Source organism: Rhinolophus hipposideros (assembly GCF_964194185.1).
Source record: "Rhinolophus hipposideros genome assembly, chromosome: 19".
Classification (NCBI taxonomy): domain Eukaryota; kingdom Metazoa; phylum Chordata; class Mammalia; order Chiroptera; family Rhinolophidae; genus Rhinolophus; species Rhinolophus hipposideros.
In genome coordinates, this window is record NC_138065.1 from 48202096 (window position 1) to 48225326 (window position 23231).

Below are 23231 nucleotides of genomic sequence, written 5' to 3' on the forward strand. Positions count from 1 at the left end.
TTTTTTGATGTGATATTCTCTTGAATATATTTATTTTAAAAATGTGTGTTTCTTGTATTAATCATGCTTTCTTCAGGTTCATTCTTCTATTTGTCTCATTTGGTTCTTGTCTTTCCTTCTGTTTTTTCTGCCCCATGTTTGGTGATTTTTGGTTATATTTTCATATGTGCAGATGAGGGTCTAAATTGAACAGTATCATAGCTGAAGGGTATTTTCTCAGCCCAGGTGAGACTCCTGATTTTTAATATGACAATAAATTTACATCCTAGTTACTAAAGTTAGAGATCTAATGATTGTGTCATAAAGTCAGGGGTGGGTTAGAGGCTATTTACGCTTTCTGTTTGTGATGCCTAATCTTATGATGATTGTTAGGTACCTCGGGCCCTCAGCCAAGAAAGGGATGCTCTTTCCTTATTAAATTCAGGAAAGATACAGAAGCTGTGAAGATACCTATCTGAATCTCTTAATTTCTAAAAGACATAAAAAGACATATTGTTAAATGTCTTTAGCATTTAATATTTTCTCTTATAATCAGGGACCACTCTAGAAAGAGTATAGCTGAATTTTAGGAAGGTATCTGACACCTTTTATTATATCTTTGAAGATAGGCTAGAGAAATGTTATCTAGATTTATCAAAGAAGTGTTGATCATTGGGTCAAATATTAATGTGCAAGAGAATTCTATCCTGCTGATTTGCTTTGAATATTGGAGAAGGAAATTAAAACAACTATGGAAATTCTAGATTGATCTATATTAGAAAGAACATCGAGCTATTTATAGGAGAAAAGATTTCAGAAACAGGAAGAAAAGAAAAACAAGAGCCAGTGGGGGCAATTAAGAATGTGTTTTGAGAAGTTTAGGAGCCAGCATAGAGATTTGGGGGCAGTTGTCTCGAAGTGTAAGAAGCGAAACATATTCCCCTTTGGCCTTTTTAGAGGAGACTTCAATAAAGATTTAAGTGGCTTTTTGAAATGTGTTTAGATATCAAACTTGTGTTTATTCTGAAAGTGACATGGTTCACGAAACTGGCTGGTGGCAGCTCATCTTTAGAAAAGTCACGTATATGTCCAGGCTTTCACGATTATACTATTCCCTTCGTAGGCAGAAATTAGTTCCTACGCTCTCTTGTGCAGTTTTACAGAGTTTGCTATGGGTCCAGTTTGGTACGAAGGGGCCTAGCTGCTATTTATGCAGCTAGGCAAGCAGGATTGGACCACGGTATGTGGGTGCTGTGTGCAGTCTAATCATCTGACACCTTCCTGATATTGATTCAATGTTACCGAGTGAGAAGAAATAATTTAATAAATGAGCTCTGATACGCAAAATGAAGGATTTCTTACATGTGATTTTTCTAAACCAGAAACGACTTAAACTATAGATAATAAACCAGTTGTTTCTTGTACATAGCACTACGCTATGCCATTATATGGGTGCAGAATTTCAATCCCCTGTACCTAACAGTCCTAGGGATCTGTCATTATTTGGTTCCAGGGCTGTTGGCTCCTGAAAGACTCAAAAGGAGAGAATAAGCCCCATGAAGAGCCTGAAATGGAGCTGTTTCTTCAGTTGTTTCAGGAGTATCAGTAGGAAACGTGAACTAACTGACACCGTCTATGAGAATTGTCCCTGGTGCGCAGTGGAGCGCACACATTATTTTCTGAGAAGTCCTAGGCACAGTCGTTACGTGAGCTATTGATTGTACAACATTCATTGTAACATGAGTAAGAGCCTGGGGAACACAGCACAATGGACACAGAGGGGAGAATTGAACCAAATATTTCCGCAAATCACAAATGAAGTGAAATTTTTACTACTGTACTTATTTTTCCCTCAGATTTCAAAGACAGAAGTGCACTTGGTATAATAAACTGTTTTTCTTAACTTCTCACAGAAATTGTATAAAATCTTGGAAATCAATAAACGAGATGCTGTCAAAGAACTAGGTAGGTCACTGGAGTATCTGGTTTCCTGAAGTCACACCGTGTGTGTGTGTGTGTGTGTGTGTGTGTGTGTGTGTGTACGTGCTGTTGAGTCAGCTTCGACTCCTGGTGACCCTATGAATGAGTGACATCTACAATGTCCCATCCTCAGCAGCCCTGCTCAACTCGTCTGGACTCATGCCTAGGACTTTTTTTTAATGGAGTCAATCCATCTCATATTTATTTGGTCTTCCTCTTCTGCTGCCTTCTCTTTTCCCCAGCATTATTGTCTGTCCCAAAGAACCCTGCCTTCTCATGCTGTGCCCGAAGTTAGGACAGTTTCAGTTTTGTCATTTTTGCCTCTGTCGATGTTTCAGGCTTAATTTGCTCTAAGACCCACCATATTATCATTTAACCACATGTGAAGACAAGTTCATGCTTTCATTCAATTATTCATCCATTCATTTACTTACCCAACAAGTATTTTATTGAATACATGTAACGGGATAGGTATGCACAAGCCTTGAGGAGGATATGAGGAAATCAGTCGATAACTGCAGAAAGTTCTATTATTTCTGTGGGATCACAGAGAAAAGAATGAGTGTGGAAAGTGCATTAAGGTGGCAGGATCACATTCCTTAAGGCTGTAAGAAAAAGATATGCGAAGATTCCCAAAGGATGCTTTTCGTTTCATTTTATTTTACTTTGTTTGCAAAGGGATGTCATTTCTTGAGCATCTGCAGTCACTCTGCTTGAGTTTGAGCACACTGCACGAGCCCTAGGGTTTTATACAACGCTTGTTGGGTCTGCTTGCCTCCTGAGGCGGTTGTGGGCCAGGCTTTCAGTGTGTCAAAAGTGTCCGGTAGAGGGCCTGGCATATTGTGGACCCTTAATCCAATGGAAATTATTATAAACGAAACGAAGAAAAGCCACTTTGCATTCATAATCACATTATAAGATGCCACATGGATTTATGAGGATCATACTTTCCAAATCAAAATAGAAAGAACACGGTCTAATGAATGAAATTTTAACTTTGGAGACAATTGGTCAGAATATTTTGGCACTGTCTCAGAAAACCCAGGATCCATTGTTGTCATTCACATACAGGCAGATTTTGATTTCTGTGCTTTTAAAGATTAGGGCCTTAGGAGCTGCTGGCTTACATGACCTCAGATTAGTATGGAATATTACAAAGTTTTCTTGATTCAGCCCTCTAAAAGGGAGTGCCTCTTCCCATGTGGTTACTGTACCCGAATACTGAATACTGATTATGTCGGGAACTGTGTTAACAGCTTTCTGTACATTATCTCACTTAATGCTTATCATTACTCGATGAGACGTATACTAGTATCATCTTCATTTATAAATGAGGAAGCTGAAGTTTAGAAAGTTGAACTCGCCTGAGGTCGTATGGCTAGTAAGTGGTGAGCCAGACAGATCTCAAGGCCAGGTGTGTCTGACACTGCCGTCTATGCTCTTGATTATGGCCACCTACCTTGTACTGGTCATCTCATTTCAATTCAAAAAAAAAAGAAAGACCGAATCCCTTCCAGATGCAAGGCACTGTACTCCATGTTGGGATTACAAAGACGAAGCAGATGCAGTTTTAGCCTTGACTTTCAGTCCCGTCCGTGATCGCTCATATTCATGAAGGAGGAAAAAATATGGGATTTGATCTCAGACCCACCAGCCAAAGTCCGGGGGCTCTTTCATTAAGTCATTGCTTCATCTACGCAACAAACATTGTATAATATGGACGATGAGACAAGGAAATTGTATAATATGGACGATGAGACAAGTAAAACTAATGATACTGCTGGGTAATGAGTTCCGTAATGGAGACACTAGGTAGGAGTGGCATGGAAACATGGCAGAGAGAGTGACTCTCTCCTCGCTGGTGGGGGAAGCCAGGTTTCACCTTTCTTATCCATAAGATGGAGATAAAAAGAACTGGTCCTACTGGCCTCACAAGTTCCGGATGAAACGGAAACCAAAGGATATTGCGTAACTGCTTTGGAAATTACAAAGTATTATACAAATATTTGTTATTGTTGTGGTTATTGTGTTGTTTGCTTGCTGATAGCTTTGTTTGTCCAGGACTCATCGAGCATGAGGGTCGCAATGTTCTCATTGCCTTGAAGACCAAGCAGGCAATCCAGAATGTGATTGCTAAAGCTCTGAAAAACCTCACCTTCCTTTGGTCAAGAGGCATTATTGATAACCATGAGGGCATCGAGATAAATAAGGTAACAAAGCAATTTCCCATGTTGCTCGATTCCACCAGCCTGGCCCCTCAGCCTGCACTGTTACTGTGACAAAGTATAATGAATGGAGAAGATGGGACAATGAGTGATTAACCTCAGTGTCAAGTCTAGTTTGCCTATAGCCTTTGTCAATGCTACGCGGTGTCCTCCATGTCAAAACTCCATTCTTGGTTCGTAACAGAAACTTGCCTGGTCTAGATTTAGCAGAGAAAAGGGCTTGAGGGATTTATTATATGGACACAGAGTACCTTACAGAACCCATGGTCCCCAGACCACGTGGCCAGGGCTGGGCAGGGGCGGGGGGGGGCACTTGAACAAGGACCCAGGTTTTTTCCAGATTCTCTAGTTCTTATCAGGCTTGCCTTCTGTGCCATCTTCTTTTGGCTCTCTCTACAAACTCACTAGATTTTTTTTTTTTGCTTCTCTATCGACTCGTAGAATATTCTGCTAGGTCCCAACAGCTGTGTCAAGGGAGGTGGGAGTCATATGATGTTAACATGGTAGGGAGGGGACCAGTGTGTGTGTGGGAGGGGGGGTGAAAAAGGGTGTAGGCATTTCCGAGAAGAGAGGAGCAGGGAAGACACCCTAATCAGTCAGCTACTCAACGGACTTTTGAAAAGTTATAAATGTATTTTCAAAAAAAGAAAAGAATTAGGAACATAAGCCAGAAGAAAAAAATGTTTAATGTTTAATCCTAGCACTCGATCACATTTACCATCTAGACTGTGTGTTTGTGCAACCAAGAATGTTCTTTCCATCTTATATAAGGGTCTATCTGCTTCTTAGCATAAAGCACAACAATGGAAGTTTTCCCCACTGTTAAGCTGCTCCTGGATGTCACATCCAGGCCACATACCAGCCACTCCCAGCCACAGACCACCATGCGCTGGATATAGTCCCTCCTCGATGGCCCCAGAAGGGAAGTGGGTATGGGACAAGCCAGCTTGCCCCTTTATGGCTCTATCTATGGTCTCTATAACATCATGGCAGAGGACTAAATGGGTAATGTGATTTCTCCTTTGTGTGTGTGAGAGGGAAGAGAAGGGCTACTTTAGAGCATTCTTCAAGCTAAACACATTGTGTTTTGTATTTTTGTATTTTTTTTTCATTTATCACTTTGAAGGCTCTATAAGATTCAATTGAATGCTGGATGCCCATTCATTAAAATAAATATTTACATAATAGCCCCTATGAGGAGAGAGACTTATGTTTTTCCTATAGGTTGTTTAGAAAGGTAATGGGTAAACAGTCATTCAACAGTTACTAATTGAATGCCTATTAATTAATTGTTAGCCAAAGAGATATAATTGTAGGTCATAAAGAGCTAGGTAAATCTATTCAATTTAAGAAAATATATGTGGGACATTTACTATGTGGTGTGGACTCGAGACGAGGCTAATTAATGAATACAACATTGAGTCCAAGTCCATGAGCTCTTTCTCATTCTTTCATTTAGTCATTTATTCATCCAATCAACAAATATCACATAATATGGAGGGTGAGACACATAAGAAAATAATGATACTACAAGGTAATGCGTTCCATAAGGCATACCTGTAGGAAATGGCATGGAGATGAGGCAGATAAATGATTATCTCTTGCCTGGTGGGAGAAGCCAGAGAAGGCTTTTTAGAGACAACAAAACTGAAATTATATCCTCCAAAATTAGAAGGGTTTAGGGAAGTCCATCATAAGCATGAAAAAAAATTTGAGAGAACATGGCATTAAATCATACTGTGAATTTTAGATAATTTGAGATTAAAGCAGAGTAGTTGTGGGGACAGAGTCCCAGAAAGCAGTTTCCAGGCTCTCAGCCTCAGGTGGAAAAGCACTGGATCGGGTAGTAGATGCCTATCAACTGTAACTAGTTGGCCATCAGCTTTAACCAGTTAGCCATTGGACACTGATATAACTACTGTGGCTGAGCTAGCAAGCTCGGATTGGAGCCAGCAGGTTGGTTGCCGAAAGCGGATGGCGGATTGCAGTTAGCAAGGAGTGGGTTGGTTGGCAGAGAAGAGGACGGTGGATTGTGGATCATGTAGTTCTTTCTGCCTGTATCTCCAACCCAGCTGCCAGTGAGAATATAGCAGTATAACTCCCCTATCGATGGCTCTGTGTTGTTCCTTTTTGGCCTCACCATATCCTATGTTCTTATGCGGGGAGCAGGACCAGAGTCCCTGCATGACAGTGGAATATAAGTGTTAACTGGATTATAAAGATGATAAATTGAATGTGAGATATATCAGTGAAAATAGTGATAAGAGGAGAATAGGGACAAAAAAACTTAGAGTATAATTTAAATTAGGTGAGAGAAGCTCAGAGTCAGCAATCAAGGTTAAATCTGTACACAGCAGTTCATTTAGATTTCCTTAGATTTTACCTAATGTTCCTTTTTTGTTACAGGCTGATCACTATTATTTTGATTGTTTTTAGGTACTTCTGGCAAAAATTAAAGCACTGAATAAATTTCCAATGGAAATCCCACCTCCTACTCTTGACAAATATCTTCATAATATTGTTTGGCTGCAAAATAAAGATGTTCTCATTGAGTTCTTCAAGGTAAAGTTTCTGTCTTCTCTTCTGGCTCAGGTTTGATGATAATTATTTTCCACTCCCTAATGCAAGACTAACAAGAAAACATATCCAAAGCAAGAATCCTGTAATGGTCAGTAAAGGGTAAGTCAAAACAGAGGCCCAGCAAAACCCAGATGAGTAGAGTTTATTTTGAGTCTAAAGAGCAGAGATAGTTTTTCACAATGGCTTGTCTGCTTAGGATGAGCTATCTGTGTTACCTGATTTTACCAATTAGTCCCATCGTACTTTATGCTGTCGAGTTCTGGATTTCCAGATAGGTGCACACTCTAGAACAGACTTTTTTTTAGAGCAAGCGTCTCATATTTAAATTACTATACAGGCTGAGCAGATAATATAGAAGTGAAACTAGGCGGGTGTAGTGTAATAGGGAACCGTGAGGACAGTGGCACATTCAAGAATTCATGCTTTGTCTGAGTGCTGCTGTAGGAATTTGGGCTTTTTCAACAAATATTTATTGAATATCCTCTACATGCCAGAGACCATTCTAGGTGTGGGGATATGGCAGTGATATGTTTTTGTCGACTTTATATTATATGGACGGATACTTATTGCCATAAGTATGCCAACACATAGATAGATAGCCTGTCAGATGGTGATGAGTGCTATGGAGAACAGGTGAGAAAGGGAGTATGGTTAGGCAGCTCTTCTATATGAAGTGGTCAGGGAAGGCTGCTCTTCAAGATGACATTTGAAAAACAATCTGAAAGAAGGCCATAGAGATAGCTGGTAAAACGTTCCAGGCAGGTGCAATCCCCGAGGTGGCATACGCTTGGTATGTTCAAGGGACATTACAGAGGTCCCTGTGATAGGAAAAGTGATGGAGGAAGGAGATGAAGTGGGATCAGTTGTAGAGAGCCTCAGTTTGTAAATTTTGTAGGCTATTGTAAGACTTTGGCTACTTCTTGGATTCAATAGAAACTCACTAGAAGTTTTGGAATGGAGAAGTGACATGATGTCACTTACATTTAAAAATGACCCCCTGCTGCTGTGTTGAGAATAGGCTGTAAGGGGGAAAGGCAAGTCAGGGAGACCAGTTAGAAGGCGATTATAATAAGGGAGGCAAGAGATAATGGTGGCTTGGACTAGTGAAAGTGGTGAGAAGGGGTTAGACTCTTCCGATGTTTTGGAGAGAGAGCTGATGGAGTGGGTGTTAGAGAAAGCATGACTTCTAGAATTTTAGTCTGAAAATAGAATGGAGTTACCATTTGCTTAGATAAGGAAGACAAGATTTTTATATGGCCAGGCAAGGGTTTGATTTTGAAGACTTTAAATTTGAATAAGCTATTAGATATCCAAGTGGAGATGTTGAGTAGGCAGGTGGGTATATGACTGGAACTCAGGTGGAAGGCCAAACTGAAAATAGACATTTTGGAGTTGTCAGCCTAAACATAATATTTAAGGTCTTGAGACTTGATGAGATAACAAGGAATTATCATGGACATCCAAAAATTGAGTCTTGGGCTATCCAACATTTAGAGATGGGGAAGAATTAGCAGAAAGAATTGAGGATAGAAAAGGAAATCAGATCTATGGTTACCACAGGGGATGGAGGGTGGGGTGGAGGCCAGGGGAATTGGAGGAAGGTGGACAAAAGGTACAGAGTTTCAAGTCAGAAGATACATAAGTACTGGGGATGTAATGCAGAATAGTTAACACTGCTATATGGCATATGTGAAAGTTGCTAAGAGAGTTGATCCTAAAATTTCCTATTACAAGGAAAAGAAACTTTTGTAACTGCATGATGTGAGAGATGTTAACTAAACTAATTGGTATGACCATTTTGCAATATGTGTCGAGTCATTACGCTGTACACCTTAAACTTATACGCTGCTGTGTGTCGACGATATCTCAATGAAATTGGGGAAAAAAGGATTGAGGAATAACCCCTTCAGGTAGGGGGAACACTAAGAGTGATGTTCCAGAAGCCAAGTAAAGAAAGTGTTTCAAAAAGGAGAAAGTGATCAACTAAGTGAAATGAGGCTGAGAGATCACGTAAGATGAAGACTGAAAATTGACTATTAGATTTAATAATGTAGAGGTCAGATTTTTTTTTTTTTATTTGGCAAGGGGAACAGGACTTTATTGGGGAACAGTGTGTACTTCCAGGACTTTTTCCAAGTCAAGTTGTTGTCCTTGCAATCTTAGTTGTGGAGGGTGCCGTTCAGCTTCAAGTTGTTGTCCTTTCAATCTTAGTTGTGGAGGGCGCAGCTCAGCTCCAGGTCCAGTTGCTGTTGCTAGTTGCAGGGGGCTCAGCCCACTATCCCTTGTGGGAGTTGAACCGGCAACCTTGTGGTTGAGAGGATGCACTCCAACCAACTGAGCTATCCGGGAGCTCAGTGGCAGCTCAGCTCAAGGTGCCATGTTCAATCTTAGTTGCAAGGGGCACAGTCCACCATCCCTTGAGGGACTTGAGGAATTGAACTGGCAACCTTGTGGTTGAGAGCCCACTGGCCCATGTGGGAATCGAACTGGCAGCCTTCGGAATTAGGAGCATGGAGCTCTAACCGCCTGAGCCACCAGGCCGGCCCCCAGATTTTTTTTTTTAAGAGAAGGCATAAATCTGAATATTTATGTGAAATTTGCAAATGTTTAACATTTGGCAACCAATTCAAAAATTTAAAAATATTGTGCAGGTCAAACGAAATATGTCTGTGGATTGGATGTGACCCATGGACCACCAGTGTGTGGTGTTAGTATTAAAAGGCTATTGTATAAATGATAAGGTTTACAACTCTTCCGTCAACCTGTTAAAACCTGTTAGATGTTTAGAATTAGGAAAACTGTGACCAAGAACGGCAGTTACTTTGTCACACATTTGGTTGTAGTATACCTTGTGATCCAGGCATGTAGATATCTAAAGCATCTGTCTGCCCATGATAAGGACATTTTTCTTATTTTCTAGAAAGAGCAATCATAGTGGGGTTCTATCGAGCTGTGAATATCTGGTTCCCCTTATTCCATAGTAGTGTTTTCTTCGTGTTATCTTTGAGATCGCTTTTCCAGACTACTCTCTATGGCCTGGGCCCATCAGCTTTCCTCCTCCTCCTCACAGCCACATCAGCTCATCATACTTTGGCTGTCGGTTACTCTTCCTTCCGGTCTCAACCGAGCCGTTCTTTCCTCTGTAAAGTCTTCCCTTGACACCCAAGACACAGTCCTGTGGCCTTTCTGGATCTTTCCAGAACATCCCGTCTCTGTCTCTTTTGTCAGAATTATCAGAGTTTATTGTAAACATCCTCCCAACCTATCATTTATCGGGTGTTTCTGTCAGTCACTGGGTACAAATCATGAAGCCTACAGTTTGCTTGCTTGTCCCTTCCTTTCTAAAGGTTAATGAGGTAATTCATTAGCAAACCTCAGAATATAGTTTGTGTTTTTATGCTACCTGAAAGCCATTTTCCCTTTAAATCTTATTTCTATTTAGAAAAGTAGACAATGATGCTTTTATGTTGACTTTTCTTTCCCTATCTTTTTTTCTTCTTTCAGCAAAGAGCTAAACTTGCCTATTTTGACTATGGAGAAATCATTTGTAAAGAAGGTGAAATGCCGCAAGGAATCTACTTAATTATTTCAGGAATGGCAATTGTAAGAAACTATTTATTCTTTACTGAAAATGTATTTTGAAATACGTGACTGTAACATAGGAGAAATTTAGGAAACAAAAAAGTTTCCAATTTTTAACATAATCTCTTTTCCAAATGAAACCATTTCTGTCAGAGTGAACACTACTGAAGAGAGGTGATGATAATACCTAATGTCTGAAAGGTCCTTTCCATTTTACAAAACGCATTCAGAGTCATTACTTAGCCCTCACAGAAACCCTGGGAGGAAGCAGTCTTTTCCATGATGTTCGATTAAGGAACCCAGTACTTGGAGTGGCTGAGTCACTCACTAAAAGAAAATGAGAGTCAAGAATGAGAGAACAGACCACAATTCACATCCTCTCAGAGGTCGAATAGGATAAGAATCAAAAATACAACTTTTAATCTGACTGATACCGTGTTTCCCTGAAATTAAGACCTAGCCGGACAATCAGCTCTAATGCATCTTTTGGAGCAAAAATTAATATAAGACCTGGTATATTATATTATATTATATTATATTATATTATATTATATTATATTATATTATATTATATTATATTATATTACCCAGTCTTATATTATAGTAAAATAAGACTGAGTAAAATAAGACCGGGTCTTATATTAAGTTTTGCTCCAAAAGATGCATTAGAGCTCATTGTCTGGCTAGGTCTTATTTTCGGGGAAACACGGTAGCTGAATACATGGGTGAGCCCCAGATCTGACCCAAATAATTCCCAGATCCTCGATGACGGTTACAAGTGACAAACCCTTGTTCTAATGCAAATAACATATTTGGCTTTCTGTATTTTGGAATGAGTATTTCAGACCTTAAAAACACCAAAATTGATTATGGAAAGAAACTATTATAATAAACATACACTGCTCTAACACATGTACCGCACTTATTAAGTGTCTGGTACTTTTCATCTATTCGTTCAACAAGTAATTTTACTACTGTGCAGCAGGCACTGTTCAATGGAAGCACAGAATTGACAAAACAGACAAAAATCCCTGCTTTCTTACAGTTTACTTTCTGGTAGAGGCATAGAAGGAGATGGGACAATGAACAAAATAAATCAGTTAAATAGATAGTATGTTAGAGGTGATGGAGACATGGAGAGTTTGGTCGTAATTTTTAAAAGGGTGGCCAAGAATGGCAACATGTTATGACATTTAATCCTTATAACAACCTTATTGTGCACCTGAGAAAATTGATGCACAGAGAAATCAGTTCACTTGTCCTGCTAGGGCACATAGGAAGAGGTCAAGGAAGGCTTTGAACCCACGGAATCTCACTCCAGCATCCATGTTCTTAACCATTATTTCATGCTGCTTCCATTAGAATCCATGTGCTGAGCCATTGTGCTGTGTTCCCATTAGATTCATAACAAAAATATACCACTACCAGTATTTATTATGGATGTCAAATCAAATGCTTGAAAGCGGCCACATATGGGTTCCTTTGGAGAATTTTCCTGCGAAGACTGGACTACGAAGGCTTCTTAAAACCTAAGTCCAGTGATATTTCAGCTGAAAGTGTTATATTACTGTTCTATAAATGCCATGGCAAATCACCACAAATTTAGCAGCTGAGATTTATCATCTCACACTCTGTAGTTCAGCAGTCCTATGGATTTAGCTAGTTTCTCTATTTGAGTCTTACAAGGCCAAAAATCAAAGTATCAATAGGGCAGTGTTCCCTGCTGGAAACTGTGGGGATGGAAACCATTTCCACGCTCACTGAAGTTGTTGTTAGAATCCGGTTCCTTCCAGCTCTAGGACAGACGTCACTTGGGACCCATTTTTAGCTCCTGGAGGTCCTCTTTGGTCATTGTATGCTAGCACTTACATCTCAGAGCCAAGGCACATTCAGTCCTTACAATATGGCGGCTTTCTAACTGACTCTGCTTCCTTTTCTACTATTGAGGGCTCATGTGATTACACTGGGCTCCCCAGGATAATCCAGAATCATCTCTTTAAGATTAGCTGCCTCGTGACCTTAATTCCATCTGCAAAATCCCTTCACAGCAGTACTTAGATTAGTGTCTGTTTGAATAACAAAGAGATAGGAATCTTGGAAAGCATTCTTTAGAATTCTGCCTGCCACAGATGCTGTCTTCTTAACTTGGTTAATAAAAAGCAGAGACCTTCTTTATCGCCCAAAGGGCCTTTGAACTGCCTTCAAAATTAAATTTAAAAATGTCCAAGTCCTTTTGAAGCATGAATGCCTCTAAAAGATTGAATAGTAATCACCAGGAGAAGGAGCACTTTTCACAGCAACTTCTTCAGTGACCCTTTGTTCTGTTTCCTGTGTCTTGAACAATAGCTTTCCTCTTTGAGGTTTACAGCTAAACTTTCTGGAAAATTCTGCAATCCTTCTGGTTGATTCTTGCATCTTCCTGATACCTTTTTTCTTCCCCCATCCATGTCTAACCAGTTCTGTTCCTGAAGGAACTCAACCATCATGGGTTCACCCTAAAAACTTTTTCTGTTGCTGTCTCATGGTAACTGTTCTTAAGTGTCTTAAGTGTCTTAAAGGGAGACAAGGCTTTTACTGAAATCATGGCTTGGTTTGGAAGCGTATTAATTCATGATGTCTGATTTATGCCTCCATGTAAGCAAAAGTTTTTTGTTTTATTTTTCACCCGAGGCCTGTTATGATGAGAATATCTAATAGACTCAGAGAGGAGGATTATCTTAGTGGCAGATTATAATTACTACTTTTGGTGGGATTTTTTTATAAGGAAGGTATAAGTAGAAAGCTGTAACTAGGGGCCATCTCTAAAGCTGAAGATTGGAAACGTTCCTTGCCTTGGAGAGTTGAAATGTGAGAGAAACCATGATTTTTGTGAAGTCTAATTTACACCTGAATGGATGCATAATGAATCTTTTCTTTCCATTGTAATAATTGCAAGAAAGTGTGGAAACTCCTCTGGTCTAGTCAAGGGTTTTAATTGTGGATTTCCCTTTGCACACATTTGTCCCTTTGCAGGTACACGGTTCATCTCCTACCTTTGGGATAGACAGCAACCTTAGGTCTGACAAAGAATCCATTACCAACTTTACAGACTACTATACTTGTGGGGACATAATTGGAGAGTTGAGCTGTCTGCTTAAACGTGAAAATGAATACACCGCCACCTGTGAAACCATTTTACAGGTAAGAAACTGGTTCCCTCTGTATTGTGGGTTATTAGTTAACGCTCCCTCAGTAAAGAAGGAATGCCAGCATGTTTTCTTCTTCTGGATTCCCTCTGGATTCTGATCTCTAATTTAGTCACCCCACCAGCCGAGAGGGCAGATTTAGTGTCTCACATCCTTGGTGCGGGATCAGCAGCAAGATAGTTTTAATCTGAAAAGAGAGAATATCTAACTTTTGATGTTGTGAAGATTAGGAAAATACCTATGGACAGTGCCTGGCATGTATAGTCGCCCTATAAATGGTCACCATTACAAGAGCAGTGTTTTTAAAGAATACTTGTTTTTAAACTCCCTTTCTTCCACTTTTCATTTTCATTTCAACAAGTAAGTGGCATGGTATTCCACCAGCTATGGGGGATCCCAATAGAAATAAGCCACTGTTCCTTCTTACAAAGAATTCTCCAGCTTTTGAGACTTTTAGATGCAAGAGAGCAGGGACTAGTCGTAGTCGTGTGTGGAACAGAGGGGATGTCACTTTATCAGTTTCATAGCATTTCGTTTCTGGAAGAGGACAGAAGACATATGAATTCAGTCGCAAGGCTTGAGTTTAATTCACTGCAGTTCATTTAGTTTGAATTCTAAAAACGCAGTCTTCATTCAGGCAAGCAGGTTGCCTCTGGAAACAAATACTGTACATGAGCCCCACTTTACCTACTGTGTCAGTAAAAATAGATAACTTTATGTGGCTTAGTTCCTACGTCCTGGGTTCATGAGCCATATGCTTTATCATAGCTATTGACTCGTATGGATTTTCCTGGCCTCTTCGTAAGTCTATCGCTTTAATTGGACTGAAAATTGTATTGTCTTACACATAGCGACTACTTCTCCAACAATACAATGCTTTAAATGGCACAGTATCATAATTATATTAGACTTTACAGTCAGTTTTTCTAAGAGGTTTGATGAAAATTAAATCTACAGGCATCTTGTTTTCTGACAGCCTTGTAGTTTAGTTCTGAATCAAGTTTGCTGCATGATACCTTGTGATTTCAGGCCTGCTTTATCTCCTTGGAGGATTTATATGAAGGCTTTGATGTCTTCTGGCCATCCCTGGAATATAAAATATGGCTAAAGCTTGCTCTCAGAACTGCCTACCAGTATTTTGAATCAGCTCTCGTTAATGAGGTAAGTTACATGATTCAAATATTAGTGAACTTTTATTTACTGTATTTTTTACAAAATGCACTTCATATTTTTGTGACAAAGATAGAAAGGAAAGTTGTACCCAATCTTCTAAAATGAGATTCTAGAATTTTACCACTCTCTTATCCTGACTTCCTACAGTTTGTCAATCCTCTTACTACAGCCGATTTTCCCAGACTACCTGCAGTCATCCCTTAACAAATAAATAAAGTAGATTCAGAAACTATTAAATAGATAGATCCCCAATTACCAAGCATAGCATTGATTACAATGAGTTAATGAACACTCAGCTGGTGCTTATTGTATTCTACTCTGCCTTCCCACATTAATATAAATCTCCTGCTTTTTCAAAATCTTTACTGAGTTAACTGAGTCTCTTCTGTGAACTTTCTCTCCAGAAAGCAGTGATTCAAGTCTGTTCTTAGACTGTACAAGTTTCCATCCCATATTTGTATTCGATTTAATATTTATTTGAGCCCTGACTATGAGTCAGGAACTGGGAAAGTGACAGACCTGAGGTTCAACAATATTCACTGAATTAAGAAAATGGATATACATGTTGGATTTCAAAATTAGCATGTCTCAGGAGAAGGAGAAGACAAGCCACAGACTGGGAGAGAATATTTGCAGGAAATACATCTGAGGAAGGACTGTTATCTAAAATACACAAAGAAGGCTTCACACTCAAGAAGAAAACAAACAACCCAATTGAAAAATGGGCCTAACATCTATCTTAACAGACACCTCACTATAGAAGGTATGCAAGTCGCAAATAAACATATGAGAAGCTGCTCCACATCATATGTCATCAGGGAATTGCAAATTAAAATAACAGTGAGATACCGCTGCACACCTGTTATTATTAGAAAGGCCAAAAGCGAGACACTGACAACACCAAGTTCTGACAAGAACGTGGAGCAACAGGAACTCTCACTCATCGCTGGTGGGAATGCAGAAGGGGGCAGCCACTTTGGAAGACAGCTTGGAGGTTTTTTACAAAACGAAACATACTCTTACCATTCAATCCAGCAGTTGTGCTCCTTGATATTTACCCAGAGGAGTTGAAAACACAAAATCCTGCACATGGCTGTTTATAGCAGCCTTCTTTGTAATTGCCCAAACTTGGAAGTAACTCAAACTCATTCAGTAGGTGAATGGATAAATCAACTGTGGTCCATCCAGGCAATGTTATTCAGCACTAAAGAGAAATGAGCTAGTAAGCTATGGAAAGACATGGTGGAGCCTTAAATGCATATCACAGAATGAAAGAAGCCAATCTGTAAAGGCTACTTACTGTATGATTCCAACTCTAGGACATTCTGGAAAAGGCAAAACTACGGAGACAATAAGATCAGTGGTCGCTAAGAGGTGGAGTGAGAAGGAATAAACAGGTGGAACACAGGATTTTTAGGGCAGTGAAAATACTCAGTATGACACTACAATGGTGGATACATGTCACGTACATTTGCCCAAACCCAAGAGTGAGCCCTGAGGTAAACTGTGGACGTTGGGTGATTATGGTGTGTCCACGCAGGTTCATTGATTGTAACCAATGTGCCCTCCGGTGGGGATGCTGCTAATGATGTGTATGTGTGGGGACAGGAAGGAGAGGGGACATCTCTGAACTTTCTTTCCAATTTTTCTGTGAAGCTAACATTGCTTTCCAAAACATTGGATCTTAAAAAAAAACACACACAAAAAACTTAGCACGTCATACTAAGGCAGTCATGTTTCTTTTACTATGTGGCAATTATAATTTTCAGAAAAATTCTAGCAGAAAGATGAAAAGGATTAGATTCTTCCCTTTCCCTTTGGCCTTGCCTGTTCCTGAGAAGCAGGACAAGTTCAGGGTCGAGGATGAAACTCCAGGGAGACTAAGGACCAGCAGGTGGCAACTGTGACTGTGTAGAGTGAGACTTGATGCAATGATGAGGCGAATGTCCTTGCGTTTTCTTAAATTCACAAACAACACATATTCATTATGTAAATTAGAAAATACAGATACAAAACATAAGAAAACAGTAATAACTTTCAACCCCCATTTTACTCCCCAGAGAATCTCTATTGAACACTGGTTTATTTCCTTCTAGTCCTTTTTTGTTCAAGAACTAGCCAGTTAAGACATTTGAGATACTCCCCCCCCCACACACACTAATAAAATTATGCTGCACCCCCTCCTCCAAGCCATTGAACTCATAAGTTACATGCATGAAAAGCCAAAATAGCTTCTTTTTAGATTTTTCTGGTTGCAAAATTCTAGATGCTTGTTAACTTTCTTGTGTCTCTGGTGCCTCAGCTGTGCTGATGCTCTCGGCAATTAAGTATTAGATTTGCTTGTCAAGGACCAATGTCCACGACCTGGGTCATGTGGCCATGCACTTCCTGTGGCAGGAGATGTTCAGAGAGAGCTGATGGCCCCTGTCAGGGCATTTTCCAGAAGATCCCAATATTGGATGGACTCTAAGCTCCTAGAGTAGTTTGCTGAGGCTGCCATAACAAAGTACTACAAACTGAGGGGCTTAAACAACAGAAATCCATTGTCTCAGATCTCAAGGCTAGAAATCTGAAATTAATGTGTTGGAGGGGTTGGTTCCTCCAGAGGGCTGTGGGGGAGAATCGGGTCCAGCCTCCCCCCCTTGGCCTGTAGATGACTGTCTTCATCTCGTCTGTGTCTCAATTTCCCTTTTTTATGAGGACACCCGTCATGTTGGATGAGGTGCCCACCCTACTCCAGTGTGACCTCATCTGAAACAATTGTATTTTCACAACGCTATTTTCAAGGAAGGTCACATTCCGAGGGACTGGGGGTTAGAACGTCAGCATAGGAATTGTGGGGGGACACCATTCACCCCGTAACAGCTCCCTTCCAGCTCTAAAGCCCGCATGATTCTGAGCCTCGATGTATGCCTCCGACTCAGGACCCCGCTGATGTTTCTGTTTGGCTTTTTGCTTTGTTTGTTCTCTTGTCTGTTGGGACAGTTGCTTACTGCTAGGTAAAAGCTATGCGTCATTGAGCCTGCGATGGCTGAGGGAGCACTCGCGTCAGCTGACAACCCAGGCTGGGCAGCCACATCCAGGGCCACCAAGCACAGACAGCATAACTGAGTTCAGAGCCTCGTCAGAGGCCATTTCGAACTCTCCATAAATTCTGTGTGTTGTTTTCGGGGCCCATTTATTTGCCATTTGACACCCTCAAAGAACTCCGCTAAATCAGTGAATTTGCTCTCCTCTTGATGCTATAGGTCATTTTCTATGAATTAGAGAAAATAAATGTAATTTTATTGCAGGACTTAAAGTTTCAGAAGTGTGTGGCGCTCAATCTGGCATACGTGGAGACTTTGTCTAGCTACAATGAAATGACTATCGATAACACAACCATGAAATTCGTTATTGTTGTGTACGGCAGTGTAATTGATACGAGAACAGAGGTGCCATATTTTGCACCTTGCATCTTACCTAAAACCTGTGAGCAGGTAAGGAGGATCATTTCTAAAGTCATTTGCGATTCATGGTGCCCCCAAAGTGACTGACCACCCAACTGACCACCTCAAAGAGAAACAACCCGGAAAGACCCTGCATTTCTCACCCACCCTTAACAAAACCATCCATATGTGCCCAGGGTTTCTGTGTACTGTTGTGCAGTTGTGCCCTGCACAAGGTGTGACCGAGGGGCAGGCGGGGTCTGGAATTGGCCTGCTCTCTGCTCGCCAAGGGGTAGGGCTGTGCCTCCCCAGGGGAAGAATGGGGTGCGATTTTCCTACTTCATACCAAGGTGATGATACCGTGTGTTACGTGGTTCTGAAGTGTACAGGTATGCACTGATTAATAATCAGGGAGCAGAGTGGGGGCCACGTCACTTTCTTGCCACATTAGGGGCTCTGGGTGCAACTTGAGAGGGGGCCTTGGGCCTCATCATTCCATGTAAGGAAGGAGGAAGTGTGAACCCCTAGGAAGTAATGGGGGATGGGAAGAGCAGAGGCAAAGTGCCTCGGAGGTCAAGGTCCCTAGGAGGTCACCTGTCATTGGACCACAGAGGATGGGAGGGTGAAACCCAGGAGTGGGGGAGACCAAGAGGCTGTGAGAAGAGCTGACATCTCTTTAATCTGGTAGTAAGTTTCTCTCCTTTGGGAGAGGGGAAAGCTCATTCATTTAATGAAAATGTATGTCCTGGAGAAGTTGGTAAACCTCCTAAAAAGTGCATTTCCCCCTTTTATGACATTCTAATTTTGTACTTCTCAACAATTCAGAGGCTGTGTAAATCTAAATGTTTTTGTTTGTTAATAGAAAATGAAAATCTCTTTAGCTTTGAAAGAAGGCGTGGGGGTGAGGCCGGGGATGACAGGAACAGCACCCACAGTTTAGTTTGTTGAGACACCAGGGTTTGGAGTCGGGTATATTTGGATTTAAAACCTGACCCCTGGGCCCGTGAGCTGTGTGCTTGCAGGCAAGCTGCCTTCTGCCCCTCAGGCTCCTCATTGGTATGATGAGGGTAATAGTAGCTGTCACCACATAAGGTTATTGTGAGGATTAAATGAGATGATGTGACGTATTTAGAAATGATAGTTACAGTTGTTTCTTGTATGCTACTTGCATTCTGGGAGGGCAGATTTTGTGGGTGAAAACTTTTAAGAAGACTCGTGTCACGTGGGAAGGCTGGGCCCGAATCCCAGGATGTCAGTGTAGGAGTAAAAGTAATTCAGAGGGGATCCCGTTTCTAAACTGGGAATTAGTCCATTTATATAAGTCAGGTGTAGACAATATTCCTTTCGGGTGTCTATAAATATGCAAAGGAGATAATGTGCTGGTCCAAGACTTTTTGAAGCAACGTTGAAAAGGATTTGAAATGGGAAAGATAGAGCTTAGGTTGGAGGCCTATTTCTAGGTTTTGGCTTATTTCTTATATTCCTTTGGAAAGGTTAGAAAGCAGCCAGCTAAGAGATCAAAGAAGCCTCTTTTGACTGCTTTGGATTTTTCTCCTTTAGGTTCAGGGAACTTCAGATTTAAGCAAGCTGCTGGTTGTCCAAGCTTCTGAGCCTGCCAAAAATAACAACCACCCCAGCATCATAGGTAAGTGGGTAGCCCTGTAGTGGTAGGAAAACCATTGAGAAGGAATTCTGATACGTGTAAAATTCTTTTAACTGTAAGAAAATGATTTGAGGTTAGTGTGTGGGTTTCTCATCAGTCCCCATTGTTGGGCCCACCCTGACAACCACGTTGCTTCTGGGAGGTCAGAGACGTCCAGACCCTGAAATCCAGGTGGCTCCTTCCTCTCATGTTCCTCCCTCACACTTTGCACTGATGGTGGCAGGGGGAGGGTGGTAAGTGGGTGGGCAGCTTCTATGTTGTACTCTGTCCCTGCCCTGGTAAGCTGGAGCCACATAGCACTGCTGGGGGCAGAGTGGGAATGGGGAGGGCAGACCCACACAGGTGCCCCAGCTTGAAAACGATCATCCTCAATTTGTTCCTCTAATTAGCACGGTCCCCAGTGTTTACAATTTGTGTGACCTGCTAGCTTAGACATTATGCAATTCTTAATGCATTATTAATTTGGGGGCAGAGGAAGGTAGTGTACATGATTTCAAATTGTGTGCATCAAGTGACATTTTATTAGTAGTTTATATCTCATTTCTCATCTGCATAGTTTTTATAAAATTCGACCCCAAGCACTGGTTGGTGAGTGAGCCAAACAAGGCTTCTGTCCTCATGGGGAGAAGGGACAGACATTCAATACCTGATTCCACTTCTCCCCGAGAAGCGAGTTCAAACTCAGACATTCATATGGCTCACTTTCCAGGCCTTGTTCTGGGGTTACATGCAGTACCTCATTTTGGGGAGCTCCCTCTGCTCCTGGGTCTCCTGTCCAAGCTGGCTAACACTGAGATGGCCTTTCCTCCAGCTTTTGGTCTCTTCAGGTCTGTCACTCTGTTGCTTCCCTTGCACTCGTGGAACATGGGACACAGGAGTATATGGCAAGCTTCGGGGCGCCCCGAGGACTGCCGACTCAGAGATCTTAAGGGAAATAGGGCACAGGTCTCAATTGTTCCTGGGCCTCCTCTCCTTCCTCGACTGATTCCAGAGAGACCGAGGGAAACATGGCAGCCTGTGTTCCCCATGGTCTGCCGGTACACAGAATTTGGCCCACATATAGGTTTTCTTTTAAAAATTTTAAATTAGTTGCCAAGTACAAATATCCAGAAATTTCACATTAAAAAAAAAAAATCCAGATTTTGAGCTGTTCTTGAAAAAAATCAGAAAGTCGGCCAACCCTCGGTCCTCCTTCCTGTATGTGGCACTAATCAGACAGAGCTGAGTGTCAGCGAGGGCCTCCAGGGGAAGCAGATGCTCTCCCATTTTCCATGCTGTTCCCTTGAACCAGCAACCTTGGTGTTGTTAGCACTGCGCTCTAACCAACTGAGCTAACCAGACGCCCCTGTCCAGCCCACTATTTAATCATGTGTGTGACCTGCCTGTTCTCATTTGAGTTTCTCACAAACAAGACACAGCCCTTGTCTTGGACTTTTGGGAGCCTATTAACAAACCTCCCTGAGAGAAGAAAGTAAAAAGCCCACTTGGAAGGGAAGGGACATTAGCGTCAAACACTGATGCTTCTCCGAACTTTGGCGTGCACATGCTCCATGGACGTGTGGGTGCTCTGCTGGGGGCATGTAGGGCCACTGGGTGGGTCCTGGGCATCTTCCCAGGGTACCAATTTGACTGGAACATCTTTTCAAGGGAGAAGTGAACTCATTTAACTGTTAGGTTATTTAAAATGTTTCATATTAAAACAAACATTATGGACTAGGTTGACACATTTTCAATGAATTTTTAAGCTAAAACAAGAGGCCTCAAAATAGTTTCTTATGGAGTCACTTAGGTTTTGCCCTGACACCTCTTCCTACTTTCCTCAGCAATCAGGGCTAATTTAGAAAAGCCTGAGGCATGCTGGGAGTCATGCCTGGAGTTGGGGAGGGAGAGGGCTAGTCACATGGGGCCAGGAGGAAGTAGAGGCACGTGTGGTGGGGAGGAAGGTAGCCTGCAAGACCCCTTACTCAAGGGATCTCTGGTAGGGCCCCTCACAGCTCATTTGGTCCCCAGCCCACTGCTGAGCGGACAAAATGGCAGCTCTGACAGGGTCATAGGGTGCTGGGCAAAGGCAGAAGTGGGCCAGGTACCAGGAATGGTGCCAAGAACGGTCTGCAGGGGCCTCCAGCACCCTCATTCCCCCAGCCGCCAAGTCACCCCGAATAAACATGCCCTCTAAACACATGGTCTGTGACAGTGCAGCTTCCAGCCCTCCACATCCCCAAGGAGAGAGCCACCCTGAGGCCACCGCCATTTATGATAGTCATGCTGGTTTGCAGTGTGTTTGTTGGGGATAGGAAAGTGGCATGACCAAACTTATGGTTAACATTCCCTTTAAACAAAGCCACTTAGTTCTTTTTAGGCAGCCTTCCTAGAGACATCCTCTCCTCTTTCTTATAGAAACCCTATTTTATAAACAGAAAACCTAACCGGGAGTCAAAGTAATTGGATTTCGCTTCTTATTTGTCACTGTTTTTTTCAGGCCCCGTTATTTAATAAAAATTTCTCATTCTGTTTTGTAAAAAAGTTTCCAGTTACCCTGAAGTCAGTCACAAAGTTAACTGGAATTCAACTCTCCTAACATTTCTCTTTTCCTTAAGAGAGAAACTACTTTAATTGAATTAATGTAGTATCTCTTTACAAGATGTCCTTTCATGGTGTAGATATGCACACTTATTTACTTACAATGCATCACTCAAAGTCCTTAATATGTAAGGTCTTTTGGAGGCAATGTTCCTGTTAATCAAATGGAACATTTTCCTATGTTTTCTGGTTGTACTTAAATTAGTTTTTTTTCTGAAATGCTCATAGTCTAATATTTTACTTTTGACTTTCTTTTATAGTTGGAAACCGGATTCCATTCTAGAAAGGGACACTGATGGCTCTAATATGATACATTAAATCAGGTTCAAGACCCAGCCGATACCACGGTTCAAGTGCTGAAGGATTACCTGGCAAAGAGTTTACTTAGAAGTTGCTGGAACAATTTACTGCTGCATTTACTTTATAAGCAATTGATGGGGTGCTGCAAAAGGTCTAATTTTAAGCAGTTGCAGTATATTTGAGATGGTCAAAAAAATTCTTCAGGGTAGGCGATCCCAAAACTCATGGCCTACCAAATGCAACCCCACATCTAGCTGAAATCAACTTAAAAAAGAGTACAAGTTATTCACAGCATTCTACGGTACTGTCTGAAGCCTCGGATCGATAATTCTGATTTGTGATATTGCCATAAGAAGTGCCTCCCTGACATTTTCCAGATTAAAGTTATTCCCTACTTTCCCCAATTTAGTAAATGTTGAAAAGTGGAACTGTGTTCCCATAATCTTAGTTACCGAAAGCTAAGTTGAGGAGAAATGAACAATTTTGCATTGCACAGTACAGTCTGATACCACTTTTCCTTTTATTTTTAAGTCAAATAAAGTCGAATTTTATGGTC

At 41.3% G+C, this 23231-nt stretch overlaps 1 protein-coding gene across 1 annotated transcript in view; it reads left to right on the top strand.

The window, feature by feature from the left end:
- SLC9C2 (solute carrier family 9 member C2 (putative)) overlaps positions 1–22823 on the top strand; it is a gene marked incomplete at its 5' end in the record, with an annotated part of 57536 nt that extends 34713 nt beyond the window's left edge. The window contains 9 exons of the mRNA XM_081025687.1: positions 1893–1944; positions 4021–4169; positions 6621–6746; positions 10269–10367; positions 13359–13526; positions 14561–14692; positions 17998–18183; positions 19693–19777; positions 22636–22823. Coding sequence (XP_080881813.1) covers positions 1893–1944; positions 4021–4169; positions 6621–6746; positions 10269–10367; positions 13359–13526; positions 14561–14692; positions 17998–18183; positions 19693–19777; positions 22636–22658 — 1020 coding nt within the window. The 3' untranslated portion in view covers positions 22659–22823. The remainder of the gene's footprint in view (positions 1–1892; positions 1945–4020; positions 4170–6620; positions 6747–10268; positions 10368–13358; positions 13527–14560; positions 14693–17997; positions 18184–19692; positions 19778–22635) is intronic.
- Positions 22824–23231: the final 408 nt, after the last annotated feature.